A 17,307-nucleotide genomic window follows, 5' to 3' on the forward strand; every position below is an offset into this window, starting at 1 on the left:
AAAAAAAAAAGATTACAGCCTACCTGTACATCAAAATTTACTCAATACTGATATAACTATTGTCAGAACTACTGCAAAAAAAAAAAAGCCAGTAAATGCCAATATTGACTTAACTCACTCAGAACAAGTGCCCAAACACAATGCCAAATGTACTTATATGAACTTCAATTGTTGTTACTCCATCCTGGACTTTTCATGTTTAATGAATTAGAAAAGTTATATAATTGTGACAAAACTAAAAAGGTTACATAATTTTGACAAGATCTGCAGAATGTGTGCAGTACTATGTAATCCACATCCAAAATAGATAAAAACGCAAAGTAGGTACATAGTGTTTCTATGAACATATGCCAATATGTGTTTCTATCTGTTTGTATCAACAAATGACAACATGAGCCTTTTAATGAAATACATATTTAAGTAGTTTTTGCTGCTAAGAAGGCGTATAATGTCAGAAGAAGTATATGAAATATTTATGGATTTTTTTTTAAGATGTAAAGTGCCATTTTTAGAATTATTTAACAAAAATTATCATCATTCACACCCTCTCCATTTCTGCACAGAAACCAAATACAGTCTAAAAATTTCTAAAAATGTTGTGCACAATGGTGTGTTGTCTAATGAAGGTCTTACTTTCCTGCTCATCTCTCTTCACCACCACACACTGTTAACATAGTCATAGGAGAAAAAGGAAAGGGTGATATTTCCAATGGCGAGATACTCTGATTGGGCAAAATGCTATAAATAAATTACAGCAGACACATATATATAACTTTGGTTCAAAAATAGTGAATTCAACTGCGCAGTAAAATTGATAAAATGTCAAGTAAAAGCAACTCACCCACAAGTGAATACTGCCACACAGGCAAGTTGTCGTGTAAAGTGCAGTACAACAGCTAGTTTAATAATGAAATCAACAGTTCAATGTTTCTGGTATTCATTAGAAAATTTGAAAATTTATTCTACAGCAGTATGTGATCAATAGTATGGGGTACTGTTTATAGTGGAACAAATGAGATTATATGACTGGTGCACTGTAAAAAGTTTGCCATTGCACAGAGTCTGCTAGCTCAAATGCATCAGCATGAAAGTCTACCGGAATCTGTAATGAAAATCCAATATTTGTGCATGATTATCATGCATGTTGTTTTGCTGAGCCATGCTGTGTGTATCCATAATAAACTTGGGATCACACAAAAGCTTTATAGAAATGAAGATAATACCGTGTGATAGCATTGGAGTCGTGAGCCATGGAAATACAAGGGTTGGAACTTTAATAGTGGCAACTATTTATTTACAGCTTGTACAAAATAGATATGTGTTTCAAAGTTTTACTGTCCTTAAAAGTAGTCACCAGCATTGTGTATAACCTGTTACCAATGATGTGGAAGTTGTAGGATACTCTTAGCAGTGCCAGTTGTGTTGACAGTTCAAGTGGTGTGGTCTATTGCCCGATGAATTTGTAGCAGTTCTGAAGCAAATGCCGTGAAGTGTTTCCTTCAGTTTAGAAATTGAGTTGAACTTACGAGGGGTTAAGACAGGGGAGTGCAGTAGGTGGTATAGCACTTGGCAGCCCCATTAGTCAAACAAATCAGTAACAACTTGCACTGTACGTGCTTGAGCATTGTCCTGCAAAATAATGGTCAGGTCCTGCAGAAAGTGTCATCACTTCTGTCTCTAAACTGGTCGTATATTGTGTTCCAAAAATAAACAGCAAAGAGACAGAAGTGATGACATTTTCTGCAGGACCTGACCATCATTTTGCAGGAAAATGCTCAAGCACGTACAGTGCAAGCTGTTACTGATTTGTTTGACTAATGGGGCTGCTAAGTGATATACCACCTCCTGCACTCCCCTGACTTAAGCCCTTAAAGTTCAACTCAGTTTCTAAACTGAAAGAAACACTTCACGGCATTCACTTCAGAACTGCTACAACATGTCTACACGTAGACACGTTCAGAGTACCAGGTAGAAGGACTGGTGGCACGCGTAAACACATTCAGAGCACACAGGGACAGGTACAAAGGTGTGCACGTTAACACATACAGAGCAGTTACAGGGTTAAAGTTCCAACCCTCGTATATGATATTTAATATCTTCACGAATCTTCCTTCAGATCCTTCATACATGGAACATTCACATAAAAACAGTTGTAGGAAAGGACGATTCCAGATAAGACTCTATCAAAGAACTGCAAGGAAATTTATTTCATCCACAAAGCAAGTGCAAAATCATTCTTTGACCGACTCTTCAGCATTACTTTACCAGGGAGGTTTAATAAAGGAAGTGGAGAAGGTCCACAGAGAAAATGGACATGCCATTGTAACTTTATTTATCACAGACATTCTCATTTTACTCCAGTGACAGACACTACATGAGACGCGTCATTTGTCATGGAGTGGTTTTCTGTAACATATATTCCAGGTTGAGTCAAGCAACCTATTACTTCATCTCACATACATTTCATGAAATGACAATGAATGTACATTTAGAAGAAACTGGAGCTCATTCAGAGGCTTTCTGATAGTCACTACCCCTTGCAACATTCTTAGATGGAACAGAAAAGATGAGGGGTAAATGATGATATATGATAATGGTACATGACATATCCTCCTCCACAGACCTGAGGTCTGCAAGTATAATGTATGGTAGGTGACAACCTGGTAAATCTAAATAATTAACAATTAGAGACCTGCATGCTCATTTGAGAAAAGAGGTTTTTGCAAACGATTAATAAATGGTGCAAAGCTACTGAAGCTGCTCACTGTTGAAATAATGAAAATTGTCCACATTTAACTCAGTTTTATTTTCAAACTAGTTTTAAGAATGTAATTGCCTCATATAAGGCCTTCTGTCTCCTACAGTAGCACTTACCTTGATCCTCCTACAGTAGCACTTACCTTCGACCAAACTCCATGTTGGGAAGCTGCTGACGCATCTGTTGGAGTTCTGTAAATCTCTGCAATGACTCATCAAAAACACGACTCAGTTTACCAGATAAGAAGTTGAATACCCTAACCTAAGGAGAAGAATGAGGCAAAAGTCAATTTTCAGTAAAATATCAGATTAGACACAGAACTTCTTCACAGCAGTGATAGAGAGCGTGTATACAACAATGGTTATCAGAGAAGTGTTTTACATCATACCTCTTACCTTCCTGTCAGATGATAGTGTTGCAAACTTCTTTCCATCTGGTGAAAAGCAGAGTCCTGTCGGAAATGTTTTATGCTTTGCAAATTCATACAGATCAGTGTCTAGTTTGGAATCAAATGAAACACATTTAGGAAATTTGTATTCAGTTTTTGGACCTGTCCAATACTCCAAAATGCCAGACTGATCTACAGAAACTACAACTTCATACGCTGGATTATACTGAAATACACGTAGTAACAAGAAAAATTAGTGTTGCTATTATTATGATAATACTGCGAGAACTGCAGTACTATTACATGCTATAAGGAAAATAACCCATGAAAATTACCTTTATCGTGATTACAGGTTTTGTGTGAAGTTTCTCAAACACATGCAATGGTACATTGGTTCCCTGTCCATCATATATATACACTTTATTTGTGGCTGCATCAGACCTGGAAGAAACGTTTCAAAGTTACCATAAAAAAGGTGGAAAAGTGTAATATTTTATAATATGAAGTTCATCATAAATATTATGAAAAAAAATCATAATCCTACTAAATATCAAAGACAAATGGTGGTAATAATTTATTGTCTGAATATTAATACTCTGTCACACTGCCTTTTATCTTATGGGTTAAAATGTCCTTTTATTCTGCATTCTTCACTACTGTACATTTTCACCTGTGTATCTATTTTCAAAGGCATAAGATCACTGTTTATTGAAGTTGTTACATTTCACAGTCAATGTCTTGCTACACCGCAGAATTAAGGAAATGGTCTCACTCTGGGACCGGTGCTGGCACTGATACTGTATAACAGCTGCACAAACATACAATCAGGTGGACAAGGCAAAAGATTCCTCTTCCGCATAACGGAAACTGACTGTCCAAGTTAAAAATTGATTAGCTCAATATGTTTATTGCTCAATGGTGTAAGTGCCAAACCATGTTATGATGAAACATAGTATGTAACTTATTAGAAACATCTAACAAGGATCACAACTTCTGTAGCAACATGGACTCAGAATGTGTCAACTTTGACATCTACTTATTGCATAATTTAATTGGTATTAATTTGAGAAATTAATTAATGTAGATTCACATATCCACAAATTTCATGAATATACTTATCTTGCAGTTGTTTTTGTCATGGGTTGTGGGTCCACAGCTTCATATTTATGTTTGCAGTGATCTTTAACTTTGTAAATGCAAAACAAACACTTTGAATAATCTCAGTTTATTATTATGCTGTACATAAACAACATGAGGTCAAAGCTCTGAACAACTCAGGTATTTTGCTGCTTCAGTGAATCAGTGTTGCCACCTTCACCTTAGGGAAAAATAATGCAGCATCATCTTGGAAACAAAAGCACATCTATCTTCTGCTAAAGCATCTGCCAAGACTCTCACTACAACAACCACCCACACAAGTGCTACTGTCAAAAGTTGCTGAGGCTGCTGTTTTTATTTTAGTGGCTGGTGGTTTCATTCCCATGGCATCCGACAAGCCTTTCATCAGGATCACAGCATGTCTAATGATTCAAAATAAGTATTGTGTAAATTTACTTCATGTTGCTCACTAATAATAGATAGTTCAGTGCACTAGGGCCCCCTCAGAAACTGCTGGTTCTGGTTGCATGCCAGCTGTGTTTATAGCATTTTGATTGAACCAGGTTAAAAGGCGTTGGAAGGAGTAAAAAGGCTAAAAACGCATAAAAATGAAAAATCCCTGGAAAACTATTAAACTAAAAATTAAATAGAATGTTATCACGGTGTGTATCAAACTAATATGTTTGATCAAAGAATTGCTAAGCTGTAGCTAGACTTCACGTAGGCAAAGTATTATGAACGCTATTGATATATCTTTTTGATGCTTTCATTAATTAACAGTAACTAAAACATCACCTTTTACATCAAACTAGATGTCACAAGTGAGGCATTTTGACCTCTTGCTTTGATTGAAATACAAAAACTGCTTAAAAAGCCTTTCTAAATAAGCATCCAAATTAAGATGATTGTCTTCGTTCTCATATCACCAGGTTTTGCAGCAGGATTAGCTGATGGAACCCACAAACCATATTACGTCACTGTGAATAAGAGGTTGTTCTGACTTCTGATACATGTTAGTAAAACTGAAATAATTTCTAAAAGACAAACCAAATATGAAAACTTGGAAAACTTTGATATGGAAAGGGACAAATAATCTGAAGATGAACAAAATAGTTTCCATCTGAAGTAATTGATTGGGTATAGATCCACTGGTGACAAATTGTCTTGGATTTATCAAAAGTGTGGTGAGTTGAATAGAATTATGTCACACTTCAATAAACACTGGTCCTATAAACTAGAAAAAGCTAAAAAAAAAAATACAGTAGTGAAGAAAAGAAAATGAGGAGGAGGTTTTAATCCAAGTACAGCGGTCAGTGAGACAAGTTACTGTCATTCAGGACAGTTGTTATGGCTGTGGAACATATTGCAACTAAAATACTGACGCACCAATTTATTTTGTTTATTTTTCACAAAGAGGAATCTGTATTTCTACAGAACAAACATAGTTTAGAGTTGAATATTAATGTGACACAGAAACATTATACAGAGTGGTCCATTGATAGTGACCAGGGCAAATATCTCACGAAATAAGCGTCAAACGAAAAAACTACAGAGAATGAAACTTGTCTAGCTTCAAGGGGGAAACCAGATGGCGCTATGGTTGGCCCACTAGATGGTGCTGCCATAGGTCAAACGGATATCAACTGTGTTTTTTTAAATAGGAACCCCCATTTTTTATAACATATTCGTGTAGTACGTAAAGAAATATGAATGTTGTAGTTGGACCACTTTTTTCGCTTTGAGATAGATGGAGCTGTATTGGTCACAAACATATAAGTAAGCGGTACCACGTAACAGTCCGCCAGTGCGGATGGTATTTGCTTCGTGATACATTACCCGTGTTAAAATAGACCGTTTACCAATGGCGTAAAAGGTCGATATCGTGTTGATGTATGGCTATTGTGATCAAAATGCTTAACGGGCATGTGCTATGTATGCTGCTCAGTATCCAGGGTGAGATCATCCAAGTGTCCAGACCGTTCACCAGATAGTTACGTTATTTAAGGAAATAGGAAGTGTTCAGCCACATGTGAAACATCTACCACAACCTGCAACAAATGATGATGCCCAAGTATGTGTTTTAGCTGCTGTCGTGGCTAATCTGCACATCAGTAGCAGACAAATTGCGTGAGAATTGGGAATCTCAAAAACGTCGGTGTTGAGAACGCTACATCAACATTGATTGCACCTGTACCATATTTCCATGCACCAGGAATTGCATGGCAACGACTGGAACAACCAAACTAAAATGTTCAAACATACCTACGTTCTGTATTTTAATTTAAAAAACCTACCTGTTACCAACTGTTCATCTAAAATTATGAGCCATATGTTTGTGACTATTGCAGCGCAATCTATCACAAAGCGAAAAAAAGTGGTCCAACTAAAACATTAATATTTCTTTACGTACTACATGAATACGTAATAAAAAATGGGGGTTCCTATTTTTAAAAAACGCAGTTGATATCCGTTTGACCTATGACAGTGCCATCTAGCGGGCCAACCATAGCACCATGTAAATAGCACATAAAAAGGCAAAATACTTCTTATATGTATACTAGCTTAGCATCCGCTGCTTCTCTCGCGTAGACTGTATAGGCCGCAGACATTTTTTTGCTTTTATTTAATCAAATTCTTATGTTGTTCACTACCTGCAACACCTTCTAAGTTTTTACACTGACTAAGACCATATAAGCAAAGTATTATCTGAATGTATTTCTGACCAAAAAGCAATTCTGGTAGTTGGGAGTCCAGAGTTTCTATTAATCATGGCTTTTGTGTTCTTGTGGAGATATTTCCATAGCTACTTTGATCCCCTAACAAATATTTCTTTATATATTAGAAGTGAAATTCCAATTTTCATAAATTTATCTTTAAATTTTTTTTAATATAACAAAACATTTCCTCAAAAATTTTCATCCCCTACTGCACTATCTTACGGTCTGAATTTCCAGAACCACTAAAACACTTTTTATTATTATTATTATTATTATTATTGTTTCTAACTGAGAAGTCGAATACCAATTTCCATCGATGTAGCCTTAAAATCCTTTAGTAGTTCTTCAGTAATTACTTATTTTCAAAAAATCTTTCATCCACTATTACACACCCATAGTGGTTGAATCTCCAAAAATCCTGAACACGTATTTATTTTTATTTCCTGATTGAGGAACCAAGCTTCAAAATTTCCTTAATAGTGATACACTTTCAAAAAGCTTTTCATCTAATATTTCACCCCCTTAGTACTGGAGTTTTGGACAACCTCTTTTTAAATAATGCCTACAGTATAAAATTCACACACTCTCCAAACTTCAAGTTTCTATACTTAACAGTTTGGGCTTGGTGGTGATGAGCCAGTGAATCAGTCTGACCCTATCTCACCGCCTTAGGGGTTGAATTTCCAAAAACAGTGAACACTGATTTTTTCATCTCTAACCAAGAAGTCAAACACCAATTTTCAAAGATCTAGCTTTAAATATGCTTTCAGAATAAAATATTTTCATAAAATTATTCGCCACCTATTTCACTTACTCAGGGGTTGGGAGGGGGAGGGGGAGGGGAGTGAATTTCAAAAAATAGTGACATGCATTTGGTTCATTTCTAACACTTATTATTATTATTATTATTATTATTATACAATTTTTCATTGATTTAGCTTCAAAAACGCTTGTAAAATGAAATAAATCTACAACAACCTTAATCCTGTCTCACCCCCACAGCGACTGAGTTATCAAAAACAGTGAAACACTTTATTTTTATTTCTAACTAGGAAGCCAAAATTAAATTTTCATAGATTTAGCTTTAAAAAGGCTTTCATAAATAAAATCTTTTCAAAAAAATTCATCCCCTATTTCACCCCCTTAGGGATTGAATTTCCAAAAATATTGAAACAAGTATTCTTCAGGAAGGAGAGGGAAAGACGAAAGGATGTGGGTTTTAAGGGAGAGGGTAAGGAGTCATTCCAATCCCGGGAGCGGAAAGACTTCCCTTAGGGGAAAAAAAGGACAGGTGTACACTCGCACACACACACACATATCCATCCGCACATACACAGAGGTCTGTGTATGTGCGGATGGATATGTGTGTGTGTGTGTGTGTGTGCGCGCGAGTGTACACCTGTCCTTTTTTTCCCCTAAGGGAAGTCTTTCCACTCCCGGGATTGGAATGACTCCTTACCCTCTCCCTTAAAACCCACATCTTTTCGTCTTTCCCTCTCCTTCCTGAATAAGCAACCATCGGTTGCGAAAGCTAGCAATTCTGTGTGTGTGTTTGGGTGTCTTGTTCATGTGCCTGTCTGCCGGCGGTTTCCCACTTGGTAAGTCTTGGAATCTTTGTTTTTATTATATTTTTCCCATGTGGAAGTTTCTTTCTATTTTATTTGAAACAAGTATTCTTATATTTGTAACTGAGAAGTCAAAAACGAAGAAGAAGAAGAAGAAAAGTCTACAGTATAAAACCCACACCTTCTCCAAACAAGTTTCTATCCTTAGAAGTTTGGGTTGGGTGGTGATGAGTCAGTCAGTCAGTCAGTCAGTCAGTACACTGCTCTTTATACAGGGTGATTACAATTAAAGTTAAACTTTCTAAACACTGTAGAAATAACAAAATTGGTCAGAATGACATCAAATTGCAACGTAATGTTATCGAAGAAGGGGGAAATGTATGGCAGAAGCAAAAAAAATAGTGTTAAAATTGATCAATAGATGATGCTGTATGAGTCAGAGTATGTAAATGAAAACACCTGTCATGTGAACATCCCACTGAAGTTGGTATAAACACATTGGGTACATAGCTTTCTTTCGCATCTGCAACATTCGCCATGATTGTCTCAATGCAGGATCGCGCTCTGCTTGTAAAGTTGTTTTACAAGAATGATGACTGTACACACACCACTCAGCAGAGGTACTGAACACTGAAGGGTTTGAAAAAAGGCGTTGTTCCGGCGACTGCCATGGGTCTGGAGAAAATGATTCAGAAATTCAAAAAGACGGATTCTATTGGTGTGCAATTTTGTAGAGGGAGGAAGCGAATTGATTCAATGTTAGTGGAATCAATGACCACAGCAATGCAGAAGGAGATGAGTCGTGGTGTGTGAACGTGTAGTGCATGGAGAATTGCCCGAACATTGGGCATAACGTGTGAGCACAGTGTGTAAAATCCTATGAAACACCCTTCTTTGCTATCCATTCAAAATTACCCATGTCCACAAACTGCTTCCTGTTGACCTGCCAGCAAGAGAGACCTTTGCTTTAGAATTTATTGCTCGCACAGATGTGGACAATGACTGGCTCTGGAAGCCCACTTCCATCTGACAGGATATGTCAATACACAGAATTGTCGAATATGGGCAACAGAAAATCCACACGCAAATCAGCCAATACCACTTCATCTTGAATAGGTCACTGTGTGGTGTGGGTTTATGGCATCATTTATTATAGGGCCATATTTTTTTTGAAGAGACACGTGCTTTCAGTCCTGTTACCTGTACCGTCACTGGTAAGCACTATGAGTGTCCTTTGCACAACCACATCATTCCAACTCTCCAACAGCATGGATGTGTGGATGGGATCATTTTTATGCAAGATGGCGCACCTCCGCACATGGCAAACCCAGTTAAGCAGATGTTGAAGTGCCATTTCGGAAATGGTGAAATTATCAGCCGCCATTTCCCTAGAGCTGGCTGTCCCGATCACCTGATCTTAACCCATTTGACTTCTGGCTGTGGGGCTATCTGAAAGGTGTGTTCAGTGTTCTGATTGCAAACTTAGCTGCATTGAAGGCACGCACTGCACAACACATTCTGAACATGACCCCAAAAACACTTTTATCAGTTGTGTAACATGCTGTTTCTCGATTTTAACTTGTTGCAGAATATGGTGGACAGCATATTGAACATCTTTTGCACCAGTCACACTAAAATTTTGATTGGTGGTTTTTATGCAGTTTTTGGCCTCAGGACAATTCAAAACTGTTTTTCCCAGCTGATGTGATATGACCTTGTCGTGGTGGATGGGCTTCCGTAACTAATAGTATCACACCTGTATACCCATGCACACTGAGTAGTACAGTTTGTTTAATGTCAAATGTACACCTTAGGCAATGTTGTATGATTCCTTTGTCATTTGTTGTCAACAACTCTTTAAATTATGATGCTTACAGCGGCATCTATTGCTACATTTTTTAACTATTTATTTTTCTTCTGCCACACGTTTTCCCCATTCTCTGATAATATTTGTAGCAATTTTACGTCATTCTGACCAGTGGTGTTATTTCTACAGTGGTTTGAAAGTTTAATTATAATCACCTTGTATACAGAGATTTATTCATCAAGAGACTGTAATGTTTTCAGTCACCAATTGAGAATTTTATTCTGCATCAGAGCCAAATGTCACTATTATTACATAAGTAAATATAGCTGGTTTGCTAAGATAGTAATGGATTCCATACATTTGTTTGCACACAATATTTTTCTGATTTAAGGAAAATGGGTCTTTGATTATTAGTCTCCCAAGTTGTTTTAACAATGGAGATTTGTGTTGTTCAACAAGTTTACTAGTCTTAAGATGGCTGGCTAATGATTGATTCAGTTATGTACACGATGCAGTTTCTGAAAAATGCATTACTTAAAGGTAACTGTTCCAGCTCATGCTCATTGTACCTTGATATTTTTGAATAATGATATGGTCAAAAATGGTAGATCTGAGGACAGATTGCAATGCTGGTGCAGGCACAACAAGTATTTAGGAAAACACCATCCAGTACACATTAATGAACATGCCACCTGATTGAATGAATTATGTTTTGTTGCACCTTGATCACATGCCACCATTTAGGCAAATGGCTGTTCAAAACATGAATTGTGCCATTGATGCAGACCTGTAGGATCATAATTATCCTATGGGAATAATTCCTCCAGGCAGCCAGGGAACCTGTGGTAGTAACTGAAGGCAACAGAATAGCTGTGGACTATGTGGACATTACTGTGGACCAGCTACATTCCTGACAGTAATAGCATCTTTCAGCAGGATAACTATCTGTGTCACACGGTCAGAATAATACTACACTGGTTTGAGAAACATGATAGTTAACTCATGTTGATGTCTTAGACACTAAATTTGCATCAAAAATTCAAATGGCTCTGAGCACTATGGGACTTAACGTCTGAGGTCATCAGTCCCTTAGAACTACTTAAACCTAACTAACCAAAGGACATCACACACATCCATGCCCGAGGCAGGATTCGAACCTGCGACCGTAGCGGTCGCGCGGTTCCAGGCTGTAGCGCCTAGAACCGCTCGGCCACCCCGGCCGGCTACTAAATTTGCCTCATCTGAACTTGATGGAACACATCTGGGATGCTAAGAAAGCACAAGATCCATGCCCACAAACCATCACCCAGTTATTGACAGGAATCACATGACCTTTGCATAGACAACATGTAGTACCACACAACTCCAACATCTTACCAAGGATTTGTTGAATCTATGTCACACAGAATTCTGGGACATTGCTTTCCAAAGTTAGACCAACACATCATTAAGCAGATCATCATAATGTTTTGGCTTATTTACTCCACTGTAATCTCAGACTAAAAAGTTCTCTGATCTATTAATTGTAAACTTACATCTACTGTTTGAAAGATGGTCATCAGGCAGAATTTTCATGCAGTCATCTAGAACCCATCACACTAATACTGCTGCACAATTTCCTGTAATGCTACTTAATTCCAGTGTGGTTAGTATAATTTATCAATCTCCATCTACTGACTTCAAGATTGTAGTCACTACTTGAAAGTTACAAAAATTTTGCTCTGAATGGCTTGTATGTCACACATTCAAAGATTTTTTATTGTTATTATGTGAAAATTTAAGTTGTATCCAGGATGGAATGTAAAAATTATATGAGAAGGATAGTTGCTACTCACCATATAGCAGAGATGCTGAGTTGCAGAGTTATAATTGTGAGAGTCTCTTTGTTGTGCCTATCTGCGACTCAGCATCTCCGCTGTATGGTGAGTAGCAACTTTCTTTCTCATAATATTGTTAAAATTTATATTGTGACGAATAAAGGTTCTTCCATGTGAATTAATTGATTAGAAGCAGATCTAGTGCTTGCAGCTGACTGACAAAACAAGCAGAAAATTCAACAGAATTATCACGGCGTGTTATCCAAAGATTTCACTTTGTCTTTTTGCCTAATTATTCATCTAATGTATTCACTATCCATCTCTCAAAAATATGCATTTGTCTTCTAATATGTTTGATTGTGTTTGATTCCTCTGTTCCAGTCATTACCTACTTCTCTCTTTCAAATTCTCAGCAACCACAGTAATATAAGTACATTCATCTACTGGTCTGCTGATGTAGAAGAGATTCAAAGAATGTGTAATGAGACAAAAGAAATTATTCATTTTGTCAACAAAGGAACCTTTAACTGTGTAGGGGACTGGAATTCAACAGTACAAAGACGAATATAAGGAAAAATAGTAGGAGAATGTGGAATGGGGGAACGGGATGAAGGGAGAAATAATCAACACCCCCATCTCCTTAATTTCCTATCATTCTGCTATTTATTCAGTTATAATGTGCAGTTGATAACCAATAAATTATGATCAAAGTCTAGATGTACCCAATGAAATATTTTGCAGTTTAAAATCTGGTTTCGAGCTCTCTGTCTTACCACTATATAATACTTCTAAAATCTTGTTGTCTCTCCAAGGTCTCTTCCACATACAAAGCCCTCTTTCATGGTTCTTAAACCAAGTGTTTGCAATGACTTAATCATGGCTCTGTGCAAAATTCTACCAGGCATCTTCCCCTTTTATCCCTTTCCCTTAATCCATGTTTTCCTACTATTTTTCCTTATCTTCCTTTTCCTGCTACTGAATTCTAGCTGCCTTACACAGTTAAATTTTCATTTTTCTTAACGAAATGAATAATTTATCTTATTTCATTACAGTCTTTGAATGTCTTCACCATCTGCAGAGCTAGTAGGCATATATAGGCATGTGCACTACTGAGGTGAGTATTAGCTTTGTGTCTATTTTGGCTATGATAATGCATTAGCTATACTGTATTGTTCATAGTAGTTCATCCACATTTATATTCTCTTATTCTTTATTAGGCTTACTCTTGAGTTACTTCTATTTGATTTTGTATTAATAATCCTGTAATAATCTCACCAGAAATCCTGTTCTTCCTCCCTCTGCATTTCAGTAATTACCTCTATATTTACCATCAATTTCTCCAGTGCCCGTTTTACATTCTCTAAACTACTTACTAGATTAAGAGATCACCATACAGCACAACTGTATGTCCTCAGGAAATATACTGATGGTAGTTTCCACTGTTTTTAGCCTTTCCCATCAACAATATAGCAAGGCCATTTCGTTTAATGTTACACGACAAGATCAGCCAATCATCCACACTGCTTTCCCTACAACTACTGAAAAAGGTGCAGCCCATGTACAAGAATAATATATAGTCTGGCCTCTCCACAGGTACCCCTCTGATGAGTTGCATTTACAGTGCAGATATCTGTATCACTGAGGTACACAAGGCATCCCATCACAGTAAATTCCATGGGTTGACTGGATAAATGTAGTAACAAAGAAAGCTGTAACTAATTGGTACCTCTCACTAGATGTGAAGAGGTCCAGTGACTATTAATAAGTTTCTGCAGAGATACACAGAAAATGTGAGGACTAAATGAGATAAGCCGAACTGGAAGAACTCAACCATTTGCCTATTACCTTGAGGTATACTGGCGCAGCCCAAGAGAGTACTGCAGTATCAGAGACAGTAAATCATATACATCTTTATCTCAATAACTCACCGACAATTATAGTAGAACTGTGTAATTTGCTGAGAAGAGTGTTTACATGTCATCCAGAATCTGCAAACTTTGAGAAAGTGTACTGATATTTAGTAAAAGGTTATGGCAAGCTGTTCTTCGATTAAAACCACCCTTCCAACCACTAAGAAGCCACGATAAAGAGCAAGTCAGCACAGGTGGTGCAAATAAATGCTATGCAAAGCACAACTGCACACATGAGATACGTAAAATGGAAGAAGAATGGTGCGCTTGGATGTAGTATGTATCCAAATACTGTATATCAGAAATGGTAAACTTGTGGTCTCACTGTCACAAGCGTGGGCAGTAATGGCAAAAGCCAAATCAAGGGCTGGCATTGTTGTTTTTAAAAGGAACATTACAGGCAGAAAACTATGTCAGGTACAGAAACACAGGTTTTAGGTTTCTATTGCCTGCTGATAAGCATCTATTTTCAGTTGAACTAAGAGATAGATGATATTTTTGTGACTTTTAATGCTGCTGGTATTAGTGGTACAGATGCCACATCTTTCCTCTCGATGGCAATGCAAAGTTTGTATTGTGCATACGAGGGGGAACAAACCAAAGGGGAACTGAACTAGTAGGCATGATACAAGATTTAAGCATATACAAACTGAATAGTCCCAACCCAACACATACACATTCTGGAAAATCAGAAACCACAACAAACATAAATGTGACTATGGCCAATAAGAGTGCAGTTAACACACCTCAAAATGGCAAGTACTAAATGGGTTCACTACAAGCAATTATATCATCATCTTGCTTAATCTTCAAAAAGCTAACTGTGACATAAAATTGAAACTGGACAAAATGGTTTTAGTACTACCTCCCAAAGAGCTGGATGCGGGTGAAATTTAGCAGTGTAGACAAGAACTGGATATTTCGATACACTCTATATGGAGTAGTCTCATGAAAGATTTCTAACTTCATGAACACAAAAGTCAACTGACTCATGAATTCAAGCCTATTTACAGCACACAGTGAATAAAATTTGTCGGATGGATTATAAAACAACAATAAGTGGATGCTCATTTTTCAAACAAAACTATCTTCAGTGATTAGACCCACTTTCATTTTGATGGTTTGGTAAACTGACAAAATTGTTGCATTTGGGATTCAGAAAATCTGCAAGTGATTGTTGAGAAACAATCACTGTTTTGACGTGGATGTTGGCCTGGAAACACCAAAGGATGACTCTTATTCAAACATGCAGTTGGTCAGGCAACGACAGATGCTTGCTATTACTAGATGATAACCCAGTTTTTTGTGCCTAAATTAGAAGATATGGATGTGAATGACAAGTAGTTTCAACAAGATGGTGCTGTATGTCATTCAGCCAGAGAAACAACCCTAATTAGTGTACAAGTCATTTCCTAGTCTGAACTTTCCTGCTCTGATGATCAGAATTGACAATCCAGATCATGTGATTTAAAGCCATTGGATTTTTCTCTTAGGGATCTTTGAACTCTAAGATTTATGGCAATGAGCCCATGACCATCAATGCTGAGAAGTAGGAAACTGAGTGCTATGCTGATAAAATTCAGCCACATTCACACAAAAAGGTCATGGAGAATTCCAACAAAAGTGTGTGTATATGCTAGCAAATCTGTGGAAACCATTTAACTGGTACTCTATTCAATGAATAGCCCTACACTGTATATTTTACAAATCAATAGAAAATTTACCATGTTTAATAATAAACAAGCATCTTCTATCAGAATTACTTCTTTCGTTAGTTTTGGGACACCTTTTACCGCCAGGGAATGATGGAACAGGGCAGCAAACAACAGCAGCAACTTAGGAGCTAGATGAATGTAACATACAATTTGCCATCAGCGGTAGTGCCATTTGCACAGTATACTATACTGTCTTTAATGAGAGGCAAAGCTCCCACCCAGAGAGGATCTGCACAGAAGTTCTGCAAAAGGACGCGTCAGTTAGAGCCTTATATGACAGTACTTTTGAGTAATTATCTAATGAAGGCAAGGTTGCCTAACAGTTTGACAGCAACTAATGCAACAGTTTTCAAAAAGGTTAAGACAGAGATGCTACTTTTGTGAAATCTTACTGACCAATATGTCTTTTGAATACCCTGGGAAAAGTCCACGAAAGGCTTATTTACTCGTGGATACCACAGGGGACATACAGGACTACATTGTAATCAACATGGCTTCCAGATTTGTCATAGATGCAATATATCAGATATAGAATTTCTCATACAACTGAGGTTTTGCTTTGCCATAATAATGATGATTAATGTCCAGGGAGCTTTTGCTCGTTTATAGTGGCATTCCTTTTCCCCAGGCTCAGCTACAAGTTCAAAATTGACTTTATTTGAGCCTGCAAGATCATTACATAAACCTCAACGCACAATGTAAATGTCCTGCAGCAACATGAAGAAACACCACAAAGGGGTGATCATAAGCACCCGTCTAAGGGTATACTTTTTGGGAAATAGCAACACAGACTCTTCTTGAACTACTGGAAGCAAGTCAAGGAACTGTAAGATTTGTGCTATATGCAAATGAATTGCTGGCTATTGTTCCAGAGGACTCCAGACCACAGACGGACAAGAAATGTTAGCCTTGGTGCAAAGTTGATGCTGGACAACTAGCTGACAGTAAACAACACAACTTACATATTCCTGAAAAGTAAACTGTGTAGGACAAGGAATACAGTCTTCAGTCTAGAAAACATGTCACTCAATACACAACAGGTCTGTTTGTATCCTGGTTGATGTCTCAATGCTGATCCAACTTTTCTAAGACTACATAAAAGCAGTCTCCAAATGAGCTACAAAAATTCTGCATGAGATTGAAAGAATTGCCACAGTCCAGCACAAGATATATGCCCAAGGGAGACAGTACCTTGAGATAATCCTGGTGGCTATAATTTTATTCAGAGTCAGTGTTGTAGCACATAAACAGAGATGGGGAGAGCAAATAAAGATACTAAGAATAATCAGGGTTGTCACAAGTTTCCCAAGTCAAATTCCCTGTTATTTCCCTGATTTCCAGACACATTTAGCATTTTTCTCTGAAAAATTTTGACATTAATTGACTGATTAATTGAAAGGGTTTATGGGGTCAAATGGCGAGATCAGCAGTTTCGCGGTCCCAAAGTTACTCTTAGAAGAAAGCAGGTCAGCCGTTGCCTGGGCAGGTGGAGATGAGGAGGGGATGCACAAGGTGAGGACGGGAGCAGCGGG

General features: G+C 37.4%; 1 protein-coding gene across 3 annotated transcripts in view; it reads right to left on the bottom strand.

Moving 5' to 3' along the window:
* Window positions 1-17,307, bottom strand: part of LOC126271957 (peptidylprolyl isomerase domain and WD repeat-containing protein 1) — a 103,658-nt gene that overhangs the window by 45,109 nt on the left and 41,242 nt on the right. For all 3 annotated transcript variants that reach the window (XM_049974400.1, XM_049974396.1, XM_049974399.1), the window contains exons 6-8: window positions 3,482-3,587; window positions 3,154-3,372; window positions 2,901-3,019 (exon numbers count right to left, since the gene is read on the bottom strand). In XM_049974400.1, the coding sequence (XP_049830357.1) occupies window positions 2,901-3,019; window positions 3,154-3,372; window positions 3,482-3,587 (444 nt within the window). The remainder of the gene's footprint in view (window positions 1-2,900; window positions 3,020-3,153; window positions 3,373-3,481; window positions 3,588-17,307) is intronic.

The sequence above is a fragment of the Schistocerca gregaria genome, chromosome 5 (assembly GCF_023897955.1).
Source record: "Schistocerca gregaria isolate iqSchGreg1 chromosome 5, iqSchGreg1.2, whole genome shotgun sequence".
Classification (NCBI taxonomy): Eukaryota; Metazoa; Arthropoda; class Insecta; order Orthoptera; family Acrididae; genus Schistocerca; species Schistocerca gregaria.